A 15,170-nucleotide genomic window follows, 5' to 3' on the forward strand; every position below is an offset into this window, starting at 1 on the left:
GTACCACTTTCTAAAACTCAGAATGACATCCCTAACTGAAGTTAGTAGCGGTGCTGTGACTTGACTCAGAAGTATTTAAGCGCTTGTACAGCTGATCATCAAAGACAACACTTTGAATAAATGGTGAAACTCAATGTCAGAAGTTTATTTTATGTTCTTGAAGTGGAAGGAAACATGGCAGTGTTTGTGTGGGACATCGTCTCAGTAAAGTGATCTTCAAATACACATTTAACAGAGGAGGAAACTCTGGGGTAAACAAGTTCAGTAATAAAATAAAGTTTTCTTTTGACTCACTTTGTCGAAAGCACGGTCACCTTTATTAACACACAAACAATAATAAAACAAGTTGATTTACACAAGTGTTGAGGGAGCAGGGTCTCACACGTGATGAGCAGAAGCTCACAGGATCTGTCCACACTCTGAGATGGTGATGGTGTGTGTGGGTTTCCCGTCTTTAGTGCCCAGCTCTCCCATTCTCCTCACCACATCCATGCCATCTCTGACGAATCCGAAGGCCACGTGCTTGAAGTCCAGGTGCTCTGCTTTCTTGAGCGTGATGAAGAACTGAGAGTTGTTGGTGTCTCTGCCGCGGTTGGCCATGGACAGCAGCCCGGGTCCTGTGTGTCTCACCTCGAAGCTCTCGTCCTCAAACTTACCTCCGTAGATAGACTTCCCCCCCGTCCCATCATGACTGGTGAAATCACCACCCTGAGACACACACATTTTAATTTAAGTTCACGCAAAAGAAGTACTTACAAGGACATAAATATTATAGATGCAGTTAAACACATACAAGATCATGGACCAGTGACATTCAATATGAAGCACATCACTCAGTTGTTATGGATATAAATAACAGCGTCTGCTCCATATATGACTGTAATAGCAGACAGTGCACAGTACTTTGCCAAGCGTTTGGCCCTCGGATTGGGCATCCTAAGCTGCTGAAGCCCTCTTACGACCAACCTGTGTGTGTGTCCTAAACTACCTAGCGCAGTGGATAAGACACATGTCTTTGGTGTGAGAGACCCGGGTTCGAATCCACTGTGAGACACCAATGTGAAGAAACACTCTAGAGCACAGAAGCAGTAAACAAAACTACATTGTATTTTTACAACTTTAAAGATGATTTTCTCAATATTTAGATTTCTTTTTGCTCCCTCAGATTCCAGATTTTCAGATAGTTGTATCTCAGACAAATTAGGGGTGTGCACGGATAGTCGAACATTCGAATATTCGGTCTGCTCTAATTATTCGATAAGTACAAATGATATTCGAATTTCGCAAAAAAAAAAAAAAGTTCATAAAACCTAATTTGGTCACTTTCTGTGATTCACCTATTTGAAGATGTATGCAAGCAAAAAATAATGATTGAATAAGGGGCTGTTCACATATTGCACCTAAAAACGCGTGGAAAACGCTAGGCGCGCCGCTTTCTCCTTCTTTCCAAAGCGCTCGGGCAGAAGCGCCCCTGAGGCGTCTGCCATTGCTAAGCAACAATTTTAACTCGATGCTGTGCGGACTCGCCTGGAAAAAACGGGCGCGTCGCACCCATAGACTGTATAAAAACATGGACGTAGTGTCCGTGACGTCACCCGTAGACTCCTGAAGGGTGTTTTTGAAGCCTAAAGTGTGTAGAGCGGGCCGTCGCCATCTTGGCAGCGCGTCACCGCGCGACTCTCCCGGACAATCAAAAATGGGCAAAAAGGCGGGAGCTGGTTGCTGAAGCCACGCCCACCTAGCACGACGGCAGTGTCAGCAGCGGCAATCTCCCTGTCACTCAAGTGGCTACGCCCTTAATTATGCAGAACTTTAAATCTTGATATAAATTAAACGGATGAGTTATAAAAAAATTCACCCCCCCTCACAGTTGTCATGAAGGGCAAAATTAGCTATTTAGACCAAAATCATTTTTTGCACCAGGCTGTAAACATGTTTTTTCCTGCTGTAAAGTTGGGCATTTTAACATGGCGAGTCTATGGAACTGACTCCCTTTTGCAGCCAGCCTCAAGCGGCCAGTCGATGAATTGCAGTTTTAGTCACTTCCTTATTGGCCTCACGAGAGAGAGCGGGAGGTTGGTGCTCGGTCGCACTGCGTGCGCATCGCGACCGAGTCGCTTCCATCATGAGCGCGCACCTACATTGGAAATAACTTGAGCGTGCAAAAGACGCGATAAGTGAACGGCCCATAAGAACTGCGGTCTTCTACAGTACTTCAGATATGCTGTGGAGAATCACAGAAAGTGACCGAATTGAAGAACATTGTTGCAGCATCTCTCAAGCAACGAATAAACACCGCTAAATGCAGTGAAAACTCCTCTTCTCGCGTCTGCCCTAGACCCTCGGTACAAACATCTCAGGTTCCTCGACGAAAACGTGAGAGAAGAAAAAAACCTTGAACATTATCGGATCATTTTCCTTGATGCGAGTGGTGCGTCACCAACGATGAAGAAGATGCAATGCCCACTCGTCTGAAAAGGCTGAGCCAGTTCTCCTGCGATGATTACAGAGAGTCCAGCCGAGACGAGGAACAGTTCTTGCTGGAGCCATGTATTCCACCAGATGAGGATCCCATTCAGTGGTGAAACCAAAACACGAAGCGCTTCACAAAACGTATTCGTTTAGCACACCGTTATTTGTGAGTCCCACCAACGTCTGTGCCGTCAGAGCGCGTTTTCTCCACGGTCGGCCTTATTGTTACCAGACTAAGGAGCCGACTTTCCCCCGATCATGTTTACATGCCCGTGTTTCTTAACAAGAACATGTAAAACAATAGAAAAAAAAGCAAAAAAGATTTGCTGACAGTTTAAAAGTTTCTAAGTTAAGTGTAGGCTACGTTCTACAATAGCCTAACTGCTGCAGGCTGCTTTTTGTTTTTTCTTTGTTCACTTTTTTTCACTTTTTATTTTGCTTTTAATCTGTACTTTTGTTTGTTTGCACGCATTGTTAAAGGTTTTCAGCTACAAAACATGATGTGTAATGTTCAAGCTTATTGTGTGTAAGCTTGTTCAAAATGACGAAAACAAATGTTGCTGAAAAATAACGTCTGTCTCATTAAACTTAATTTAAATAAACGAATATTCGAAAATTCGTTTTTTGTGAGCTCAAATATTCGAATGTGATATTTGCAGAAAACGCCTATCCCTAAGACAAATATTGTCCTCCGAACAAACCAGACATCAATGGAGAGATGATTTATTCAGCTTTCAGATGATGTATGAATCTCAATCTCTTCAAAAACTGACACTTATGACTGGTTTTGTGCTGCAGGGTCACAGATGCCCCTGAAGAGGCGTCCAATGTCGTGAGTCGTGTTAAGTGCTTTAAGGTACTTGAACCTGGGATTTTATGATGCAAGATTAATGTAAACAGCCCACTATGAACACCTTGTAACACACGCCTTGAATATTCAAACTGTCTGAATGTTATTTTAGATTCAAGTGCTGTGTGTAAGCACCGGAAACAAGCAGAGTACAGCTGTCTTTAAGCAAGCAGTGCCATCTGTTGTTAAAGACTGAGATCTGAATCAATTCAAGAGAGAATCATTCGTTGTGCATTCAGAAAATCTCAGAATTGTCTATTTGCAATGCATGGATTTATTGTCCCAGCCCTATTACTGACAGACGTGCATTATTTGTTGATTTTATAGATTGCAATTGCACGATGATGGTTAAGAATCTATTTAAAGCACTGATGTAAAGGAACATTCATGCTGTTTTTACAGTACAAGTCCTCACCTGACACATGAAGTCCGGGATGATCCTGTGGAAGACGGAGCGGCGGTAACCGAAGCCCTTCTCTCCCGTACACAGAGCTCGGAAGTTCTCCGCCGTCCTGGGCACCATGTGAGCGAACAGCTCCATGACCACTCTCCCAGCATGCTCCTCATCGATGGAGATGTCGAAGAACACCACAGGGTTGGAGTCTCGAGACAGCGCCTCTGCGGCAGACGTCTGAGCGGCGTCCGTCTGAGACATGCGCATCTGTGTGTCTGTGAACGCTCGTCTGAAGGACTCGGCCACCTCTGGAGTCTTGAACTTAGCTGCCAGCTGCTCCACCTTCCCATCTCCCTCTGTGAGGACACACAGATGAGAGAGATCTCAGCACACTCAGTGTGAATACACACGCTCTTATTTTGAGCTACAGGTAAAGAAGCAGAACGATGTCAGTGTTGGTTGAATTTGAGGTCTTCTCAATCACTCGCTGCTCTTCATGAAACTACTCTTTATTTGCATCTTTGTTCTTATTTTTAAAGACAGATCAAATAAGAGAGAGCTATATAGTAATTATATAATTATCTTCAGGCGCTCATCTGATTTGAACGAGTCACACATGATTCTGAAGGTATTGATGAACTAAAGAAGCACTGTTGACTGGGACTGACTGTGATGTGTGTGTGTCTGTACCGGAGTAGTCTGTGGCGGTCCACACCAGAGCGTTAGCCGAGGTGTTCATGGGCTTGAGCTCGATGCCGGGGCTGATGGTGTGGTTGGCGCAGACCTTGAGCACCTGCTCTCGTCTCATCAGCAGGCGGTAGCTCTTCTTCTCGGGGTGGAAGAGGATCTTGATGTCTCCCACGCCGCGCTCCTTCCACTGGTTGAGCTCGCGGTCCCAGCGGTAGAGTTTGGCTCTCTCTTTGAACAGGATCTCCTCGTCCTCTTCACCAGACCTCACCTCCACCTGCAGGAGCCGTCACACACACACACGTCACACACACACACGTCACACACACACACAGAGAACATCACAGCTAACACTCACCTCAGGCAGGGACACGATCGGCTCAAAGTGGATCTCCTCACTGTGGGGCGTCTCATCATCACTGCCCTCCTCTTCTGCTTCTCCTTTAGTTTGAGTCGCTGTGCTCCCAAAGACGGAGGCTCCTGCGCCTGACCACGAGAAACCAGCATCTGCAGAGAGAAACAGCTGACTGAGATCAGTCACAAGCTTCAACACAACAGCGCTGAGTGACCGGTCAACAAACATGATTATGAAACACAGAAATGAGCTGGTCTTCATGAAAACTGTTCAGCATTCACGTTTCAGATCATGGATTTAAAGTGGTGATTTGATTTCCTTGTCTTAAAGATTCTGATGTGTGTAGGTCAAAAACAAGGTCAGGTTAAAGAACAAACAAGACCTGATCATGTGCTTTAGGAACGCCTTCTCCAAACTCAAGCAGTGTCAGTGTCATCTGTGTTCAATCTGTGTCTATTACAGAACTGTGTGATTGTGTCTGTGTTCTTAAAGAACACCACTGAGTTTATGAGGAGCAGTGAACGGTTCAGTCGGAGAAATCAGATCGAGCTGCTTCTGTCTAATGAGTCCGGCTGGTGAAGTGGGAAACTCACCTTTTTTACCAAAAGCAAATTCCCCTGAAGTCTTTGCAAGTTCTGCAAATGAAAACCCACCGGCAGATGTGAATCCGAAAGGCAGACCTGCAGAAGGAAAGCAGAAACACGTGTCATTCAGCAGATGAGGGAAAAAAAGCAGCGGTTGATATATAGTTTATTTATAGTTACTCAAATCTCCAATGTACTGTCTTATAAAAACTTCATCGTTTAATTCTAACAAATAAGTAAAAATGGCTATTTTTTGTAGTTGTCATTTTCCTTTTGCAAGTACTTTTCCAGATGTTACCCATGTTTTATATCTCCGTGACAACCAAATAAAGGATTTCAGGAGGACCCCGTACTTCCCATACTTCCAGATAACACAAACCTCCCAAAGAAGGTCATTTTCATCTTACTAATTAGTAGTTTTTGTTAATATAATCTTGAAGGTCTCTAGAATCAGCCAAACAAAACAAATCTTATAAGAGATCTATAGTTTTGTATAGTTAAGTCTACATTTCTATTTATTTTCGTTTAACTGTATTTTAATCCGATGGCCTGTAAGGGGAATCTATGTCAGCACTGTGTTCTGCAGCGTGTAAAACTCAGCATGTGTGATTTATTTCACATCTAAGAGATTATAAACTCTTTTGGGTACGCATTATGAATGACTGACAACCAACGCTTGTTAACTGATTATTAACCATTAACTGACAAGATTATTTTAAATTAGAACTGAACTAAATTAGAAAGGATCAGTGTCTTATAGGCTGTTTTACTCTTGTTGTTTTTAAATAGGCTACTGTTAACAGAGAGGATCTGTTGTGGAGTGAGGGAAACTAAAATAGCCTAGCTATGTTTACAGGGTTTATTTTAATGTTTGTAAACATTTAGCGTCAGCATTAGGCCTATTTCTGAATGAAATAAAACTCTCTAAAAACATTTTTTTAATTTGTGTAGCGTAGCCTACTTTAACAATTCAGCAGACCTTTTTAAATTAAACCTTTTAACTTATTGTATTAATAGGTCAATTTTTAACGATCGGTTAACGTTTAAAATGAACATCCCTAGTTTGCATCGAAAGTTTATTCGACTTTTATTTATAAGTTGGTTTATTATGAAGAGTTTAGTTCCAAAATGCGATAAACGCCTTTTTTTTTTTTTTAACAAAATTAGTTTCTGCTAAAATCAGTATTGTTTTGGTCAGATGCCAAATATTCTCCTCCTCCTCAAATCTGACATTGAAGGGTGCATGCATCAGATCTCCCCACTGGCACATTCAAATACGATTAGACAAATGCAACACATGCTCACATAGGTCATATTAACAATATGCTAATCTTGCTGCAACACAGACCAGTGAGAGACAAATCTCTCTGTGTACTGAGTAAGAACATGTTCATGAGTTCTGTGTCTGTGCACGAAAGTGATCTGGGTTACATGCTTAATCATATAAGACATATTATCAGGATATCTGCTTGTCCTGATTAATTATATCCACAATATTTGCCTGCAGGTTATCCAAAAATAAATTCTCTTCAACGTCAAGCATTTAAATCCTCCAATTACGGCTTTCCTCAGTAAAACTGGCGGTTGTTTCCTTAACTTTCTCAGCCGCACACGCTCTCTTCTCAAGGTTTAACTGGCGCTCACCTATAGCTGTGCTGGAGTCGCTCTCACTGCTTCTCTTGGTGGAGAGGTCGATGGGACGGCTGCCATCAGTCTGACGCTCCTCTGCTCCGCCGTCGCTCAGCTCGGGCTTCACCTGTGTGTCCTGAGCAGGACATGAAGAACCGCTGCTCTCCTGCGATCCGGACTCCCAGCGATCGGGCTTCACCTGGGCCTGCTGCAGCTTCTGGACCTCAGTGCCGAAGTCGTCCAGTTTCTCTGCTTCTGCTTCAGAGTCGCTGCTGACGCCGCACAAGAAGGTGGGAGGCAGGAGGAGGCGTCTGGCTCTCTGCTCCTCGTCTGCTGTCGGCCGCTTCTCCCACACCAGAGTGACCTCCGAGTCTGCAAACACAACACAGTCCTGAGAGAAGAGCATCAAACAAAACACAGTCCTGAGAGAAGAGCAGCATCACGTCACGTTTATTTATATAGTACTTTATGCAATAGATAGCCTTTTATTCAAGCAGCTTTACAGTATTAAACTTGGAAAACCACAGTCAGTGTCGAGTTCAGTTAGAATTGCAACTTAATTTTCTGTTATAAAGTAGCTCACCAGTGTGGAGCTAACTAGGGATAACATTTTTATTAGTGGGGGAAATAAATAAAAATATTGAAGTGATGGTTTGCAAAGATCAAAGCTTGATCCAGCTCAGGACTGTTTTGATTTTCATAACCCTATAAGGTATTTTAAGGGAGATATTTTTGTGAATAAAATAGTTCTCCAAAAATAAAACTTCCTATTTACCTTTATTTTGTTTCTTATCCATATGACTTACAAGAGGAGATGTGTCATTCAGTTAATTGTCAGTCATCTATTTTGTGTGCCAAATATATATATATATATATATATATATATATTTTTTTTTGCATAAATTTAATGTATAATTAATTAATAATTAACCCATCTCTTTTAGAGAACTACAGACCAGTTTCCCTTCCTTTCATTGCAAAAACACTTGAATGGGCTGTGTTCAACCAAGTCTCTGCCTTTCTCACACAGAACAGAATCCAAATCTTCAATACTTATCCTGCTTGATCTGTCCGCTGCTTTTGACACGGTTAACCACCAGATCCTACTATCAACCCTACTGACAAAGGGCATCTCAGGAACCACACTTCAGTGGTTTGAGTCTTACCTATCAGATAGGTCCTTCAAAGTATCTTGGAGAGGTGAGGTGTCCAAGTCACAACATCTAACTACTGGGGTGCCTCAGGGCTCAGTTCTTGGACCACTTCTCTTCTCTGTCTACATGGCATCATTAGGTTCTGTCATTCAGAAACATTGCTATTTGCATCTCAGCTTGTCTAACAGACATTTCTTCCTGGATGATGGACCATCACCTTCAACTCAACCTTGCCAAGACAGAACTGCTTGTGATTCCAGCAAACCCATCGTTTCATCACAATTTCAGCATCCAGTTAGGCACATCAACCATAACTCCTTCAAAAACAGCTAGAAACCTTGGAGTTATGATTGATGATTAGCTGACTTTTTCAGATCACATTGTAGGACTGGATGATTATGGCCTAAAATCAAAACCTCGATTAATTGAACATTTTACCTTGATTGCGATTAATGAATGATTATTTTGTTTCTGTTTTGTTTTTTTGCCCTCGTAGTTCACTGACAAGGTTTGTACTGTAGTCAGGGCCGTAGCTGGGGTCAGCGGGGCCCCGGTGCAGGTTGTACCAGTGGACCCTGTTTGAAAGTGTTTATTTTGTGTGTTCGTTCGTTATTGGTTTGTGCTATTTACACAGTGTTTAAGTTTTTTCAAGTTTGTAAGTGTCCAGGTACAGAAACCGAATAATTAAATGTAAAATTGCACTGTAAAAATTAAACGTACAGTCAAACCAAAATTTATTCAGACACCTTCAACATCTCTCACATTATCAGTTTATTTGCTATAGTTTAGAAAATGGTAATAAAATATGACAAGAACTCAAGAGTTAAACTGTCAGAACAAATTCATCTTGATAATATCAGATAACTTTGATAGAAAGATATGTAATGGATTACAATCAAACAAAACTTCATACAACAGTCAATACTTTGTTGGCCAATTACCAAGCAATGATTAATTGTGTTCAGTGTGAAAAGGTTGCATTAGCAATTCCTGAAGGAGAGCTCGGTTCAGTGTTGCTGTCTGTGAGACGCGGCTCTCTCTCCGCGTGCGCACCGAGCGCTAAAGTTTTTGAATGGTTAAATTGGCAAGTGGCAAGGCTCAATAAAAGGTGAAAATGATACGCTTTCATGACGACACGCAGCAGCGTTCTGTCAACTGTCCTGAGCGTCTTTTTAGACTGACCTCAGCCAGACGGTTGAGATCGACTATTAAAAGGTGGGATATTTTTTCCTATTGAAAGCGCGATCTGACATCATAGCTCACTATCAGCAGTTATTTTATCTATGTTCGTAACATTTCTTATAGATTATTGCTCGGTGTAAGAGATAAGTTCCAGTACGAGTGATTGTGTGTGTGAATTAGTCATACGGTCTCTATATTATTGTGAAGCTGTGGGTTGTAAATAGCCTAGTTCCTTCAAAAGTAGAAGAATATGCTATAATAAGTTTTGAGATTCTAAGCTACTTTAGTGATAAATCACAGGACAGCGCTGACAACTAGTTTCTGTGTTCCTCTGTGCGCGATCTTCACAGCTGTTTATATGAGTGTTCATGTCACAATGCAGCTGCGCGAACATGGTAGATCGATATAATAATACACATCCGATCATCTAATCGCTTGAATGTCCAAACCATAAAACAAATACAACTGACAAAGTTTAGTGAAGACGCAAGGCTCACCGGTCGCGCGCCATCAGTATGTATTGAACCGGCGTTCACCTCCGTGTTTTGCTTTTATGTCACTGACTGGACGGGGCAGAGTCATGTGCCTTCACACGCGCTAGTATGTTTTTTAGGGGGAAGTGTTAACAGGATTAAAAAAACGAAATAACCGACATGGGAAAAATAAGTCGGTTAGAGGTTCTGAATTTCGGTTTCGAATACTTTCCGATTAATCATCCAGCCCTATCACATTGCTAAAACTGTCCAGTCCTGCAGATTTGCTTTATTCAACATTAAGAAGATCAAGCCCTTTCTTTCGGATCATGCTGCACAACTCCTTGTTCAAGCTCTTGTTCTGTCCAGGCTGGACTATTGCAATGCTCTCTTGGCAGGTCTTCCAGCCAGTTCTATCAAACCTTTACAATTAATCCAGGATGCGGCAGCAAGAAATTTTTAATGAGCCAAAAATAATACGCGTCACACCTCTGTTTATCAATTTGCACTAGCTACCAATAGCTGCTCGCATAAAATTCAAGGCATTGATGATTTTCTACAAAACTACCACTGGCTCTGCACCCATTTACCTACCGTATTTTTCGGACTATAAGTCGCACCTGAGTATAAGTCGCATCAGTCCAAAAATACGTCATGATGAGGGGAAAAACATTTAAGTCGCACTGGACTATAAGTCGCATTTATTTAGAACCAAGAGAAAACATTGCTCTATGTTTACAGTGAGAGGCTACAGGAGCACTGAGCAGCATAGAGCGCCCTCTGGCGGCTGGAGACGGTAATGTTTTCTCTTGGTTCATGTCACTTAGTTCATGTCTCTTAGTTCATGTCAAATTAATTTTGCTAAATAAGTCGCACCTGACTATAAGTCGCAGGATCAGCCAAACTATGAAAAAAAGTGCGACTTATAGTCCGGAAAATACGGTAAATGTATTACTTCAGACTTATGTGCCTCTAGAAACTTGCGTTCTGCAAGTGAACGTCGCTTGATTGTTCATCCCAAAGAAGCACAAAGTCACTTTTACGGACTTTTAAATTAAATGTTCCCTCCTGGTGGAATGACCTCCCCAACTCAATCCGAGCAGCTGAGTCCTTAGCCATCTTCAAGAATCGGCTGAAAACACATCTCTTCCATCTTTATTTGACCCTCTAACTTTAACACTCACTATTCTAATTCTATTCTTTAAAAAAATCTAACTACCTTTCTAATCTTTTTGTATTCAAATTTTTTTTCATTTATTATGCCATTATATAAATAAGACCTAACACTAGCTTGCACTATTCTTTTTCTATTCTATCTGTTTCCTTTTATTTATTATATTATTTAAAAGCCCTTGCTATGTGTACTGTGTTAAGCTAACTGAGACTTGTTATAGCACTTATATATCATTGCTCTTTTTGATTGCTTCCACTGTCCTCATTTTTAAGTCGTTTTGGATAAAAGTCAATGCCTATTGATTAATCAGTGAAATAATCGGCGACTAGTCGATTAATCATTCTAATAATCGTTACATTAATAGATTATCAAAATAATTGTTTGTTGCAGCCCTATTACTGGGTTAATCTTTTTCATGTTTCTTGGGTTGGTAGATGCACCGGGGACCTGATTTTAGCAATTAAAACCTGGAAGAGTCAGATTTTCATGATGTAACATTTAAATGTTTTCGTCTCTTTTATTCCATAATGAAGCGTGCATCATGTGGTATGCAAGCGTCATGCCTGCTTCAACATCTCTCACGGTTTACACATGGATGCACGTGAGCAAACTAAGGAGCATTTCTGACTGTACACTAGAGGTGGCAGGTGTTTATATATTTTGCCTGTGAGAAACATGTTCAGCTGAATGTTATTTAAAAGTGCGATATAATTAACTTGCGGGGTAAATTTCAGTATTTTGTTCATGTATCCCAGTTTGAAAACCACTGGTGTAGAGCAACCTACCATGATCATACGCTCCATCAGCTCCATCCACATACAGCTTCCCCTTCAGATTCCTCACTGCGCTCTCAAAATCCTCATCTGAAAACAGCGGTGTGAATCTGAGGTTAATCATTTCTCACAGTGACAAAAAATACTTCAATCAGAAGATGTGAAAATGTACAGAAGTGCAGCTCTGATTAACTAAACTGGAAACAGAGTGTGGATCTAACCATCGCTGTCTTCGTCACTGATGTATCCTGGACTGTTTTTGTAACAGAAGAAGGTAGGAGGAAGCATCAGTCTGGCGGCCAGCTCTGCTTGCTCTCTCGTTGGTTTACGCTCAAATATGATCTCAATATCATCATCAGACACGTCTTGAGCGCTCTTCTTCTCTGACGGAAAGTAAACTGAGCAATAAACAAAAAAAAATTAACTAAAGCAATAACAACTGCTAAACAGATAGTTCATCCCAACATGAAAACTGCAGATCTATAGCGGTGTGACTGACAAATGTGACCGTTTCAAAGTCACTGGGGTCCAAACAACAATAGTCCCATTGGCTTTATACTGTGCTGGGAAACACAGAAGGAATGGAGTCTGGCCTGAGTTTTCATGTTTGGTGAACTCTATCTTAAAGTGCTCACCATGATTAAGAACGCTTTGTCAAATGTCAAAACATGTAGCAAACTAAAGTACTCGGACCGAACGTTAAATCAGTAACTTTACAAAGACACACACATGCAAACACTCATGCTCTCTATCAAACCTACAGCAGTTATATGTCACTCACACTCATCAGTTAGCGCCTCACACATCAGTACTGACTCTCACGGATGATTACCATGAACCACATTTAAATACACAGGAAGAAAAAGAGTCGTGCGACACGCTGATGGGCACGATGCATTATCTGACACGGTGACTTTGGTTTCCACTATATTTACTTGTGCTGCCAATACATTTACTGCAATATACAGGACAAAAGTCCATACACCAAACACTTCTCCCTGGATCTCTTTTAGGTTTCACACACCGAAACCATTTGTGCCATCAAGATCACACAAAGTTCATGATTTAGATCGTAGATTGGGGTGAATGAACAACGTTCTCTTCCACCCTCAATACCCATGGCTGAAGTGCCCTTGAGCAAGGCACTGAATCCCCAGTTGCTCCCCGGGCGCTGGATATACAGCTGCCCACTGCTCTGGGGGGAGGGGGGTGTTCACTTATCACTGCTGTGTGTTTGTGCACTTGGATGTTTTAAATGCAGAGCACCAATTCAGAGTATGGGCTACCTTACTTGGCAAATGTCAAGACTTTCACTTTAAAATTATTTAGATCCTATCATTTTGTTGATTTAAATGGGGAGTAATCTCATTTAATCACCAGTAAAATATGGAGTGCCACAAGGATCTATTGTAGGTCCTCTGCTATTTTCAATATACAATCAATATGTGGACCATTGGTAATATTATTAGAAAATACGGGATTAGTTTCCACTTTTATGCTGATGATACTCAGCTATATATCTCAACGAGACCAGATTCAACTTCTAAATTATCTAATCTAACAGTGTAAAAAATGTAAAAGTTTGGATGACCAATAATTTTCTCCAATTAAATTTGGATAAAACAGAGATATTACTCATTGGACCAAAAAAAAAAAAACAGTACACAGAATCTCTTGGATTACAATTTGCAACTAGATGGATGTATTGTTCCTTCCTCTAGTCAAAAATCTGGGTGTTATATTAGAAAGCAACTTGTCTTTAGAAAATCATATAATCAACACTACCAAGCTACGAAAAATGTTACCAGTTTCTGTTGCAAAAAACCTAGTTCATGTATTCATGACCTCTAGCAGATTCCCATTCATTAACTAGACGTCTAATCGGTCATGCTAGGGTTTCATTATAAACCGAAGATATATTTATACTTCTCATATAATACGTTCTTAACGTGGTTCCATGCCAATGTTTTGCCAGTATCTGTTAAACTAATTAAAAACCAAAACCATAATTTGACTCATCAAGTCTGTTTGCGCTGCTTCTTTCATAGTGAAGCGCACACATTATTAATACAAATATTTACGGCCAGTAAATTCTCAAATCACCAGCCACTGACAAATGTGAAAGTTAGTTTTAGGCCCTGCTTGCAAGTGCAGAAATTAGGTAACAAAAGTATTGCAATTTCCCAACTGTAGAGTAAGGTAAAATAATACACCTGAAGAAAAAAAAAAACATTTCACAGTGCAATTGTTTTACAATATATGGTTATTACTTTCATAGGAATAATATAAAAAAAAATTATTCTAATTTGTTCGGCTTCCAAATTCACCAGGGAGACTGAGACACTGCATCACAACTAAAAAGAGGTTTCAGTCCCCAAGAGGGATCGAGGACCACCCACCACAGTCTCACAAAATCCTGTGGGAAACACTGCCTAGACTGGACTATTGTAATGCACTTCTAGGTGGTTGTCCTGCTTCTTCAATAAACAAACTACAGGTAGTCCAAAATGCAGCAGCTAGAGTCCTTACCAGGTCAAGAAAATGAGCCAAATTTTACAGTCTCTGCACTGGCTACCTATTAAGTTCTGTATCAGTTACAAAATATTATTGCTTACCTACAAGGCCTTTAATGGTTTAGCTATTAACAATACAATCCATCACGCTCCCTAAGGTCACAAAACGCTGGATTTTTGGTAGTTCCTAGGATAGCAAAGTCCACTAAAGGAGATACAGCTTTTTGGCTCCCAAACTCTGGAATAGCCTTCCTGATAATGTTCGGGGTTCAGACACGCTCTCTCTGTTTAAATCTAGATTAAAAACGCATCTATTTCGCCAAGCATTCGAATAATGCATCTCATAAATTTGGACTTCAGTTATATCTGATCAAATGTGCATTTTTATTCTTTAGCTTGGGTTAAACAAATTTTACTTTGTTGGAACAGCAGCTATGCTAATGAAGTCTCTATCTGTTTCTCTGTTTCTGCTGGGATCTTCATCCCGTGGTAACTAGGATTTACACAAGCTCTAGTCTGGATCCAGAACACCTGAGAAGAGATGATGCTGACCCCTCAAAAAACCTGAGATAAATTATTTTTTAGAATGCATCATATAATTATATAATATTATATAGTTATATAATATAATGTATTTTACATAATTGCTGTTAAGTGTTTGTCTGTTTGATTACATCTTTAATTGAATTTACCATACATTTCTGCCATATGCACATAAACTGAGTCACCACTGATAAGCTACTACTAAATATAAAATATAAAACGTAATATTCTGTAAAATTGCTTTGCAACGATTTTTATCGTAAAAAGCGCAATAGAAATAAAATGTAATTTAATTGTTGGTCTGTTTGTTGGGGGAAAACATTGGCAGAAGAGTCAGCAGCTTACTACAATACAGAAAAACTGATGTGACATGTATGATGTATTGCA

General features: G+C 40.6%; 1 protein-coding gene across 5 annotated transcripts in view; it reads right to left on the reverse strand.

Annotated features, from left to right (window-relative positions):
- Positions 1-375: 375 nt before the first annotated feature.
- The window catches only part of ranbp2 (RAN binding protein 2), a 213,404-nt gene continuing 198,609 nt past the window's right edge, over positions 376-15,170 (reverse strand). For all 5 annotated transcript variants that reach the window (XM_059547033.1, XM_059547032.1, XM_059547031.1 and 2 more), the window contains 8 exons: positions 11,949-12,125; positions 11,740-11,817; positions 6,987-7,343; positions 5,352-5,438; positions 4,762-4,910; positions 4,407-4,680; positions 3,738-4,072; positions 376-708 (listed from right to left, as the gene is read on the reverse strand). In XM_059547033.1, the coding sequence (XP_059403016.1) occupies positions 400-708; positions 3,738-4,072; positions 4,407-4,680; positions 4,762-4,910; positions 5,352-5,438; positions 6,987-7,343; positions 11,740-11,817; positions 11,949-12,125 (1,766 nt within the window). In that variant the 3' untranslated portion in view covers positions 376-399. The remainder of the gene's footprint in view (positions 709-3,737; positions 4,073-4,406; positions 4,681-4,761; positions 4,911-5,351; positions 5,439-6,986; positions 7,344-11,739; positions 11,818-11,948; positions 12,126-15,170) is intronic.

The sequence above is a fragment of the Carassius carassius genome, unplaced genomic scaffold, assembly GCF_963082965.1.
Source record: "Carassius carassius unplaced genomic scaffold, fCarCar2.1 SCAFFOLD_58, whole genome shotgun sequence".
NCBI lineage: Eukaryota > Metazoa > Chordata > Actinopteri > Cypriniformes > Cyprinidae > Carassius > Carassius carassius.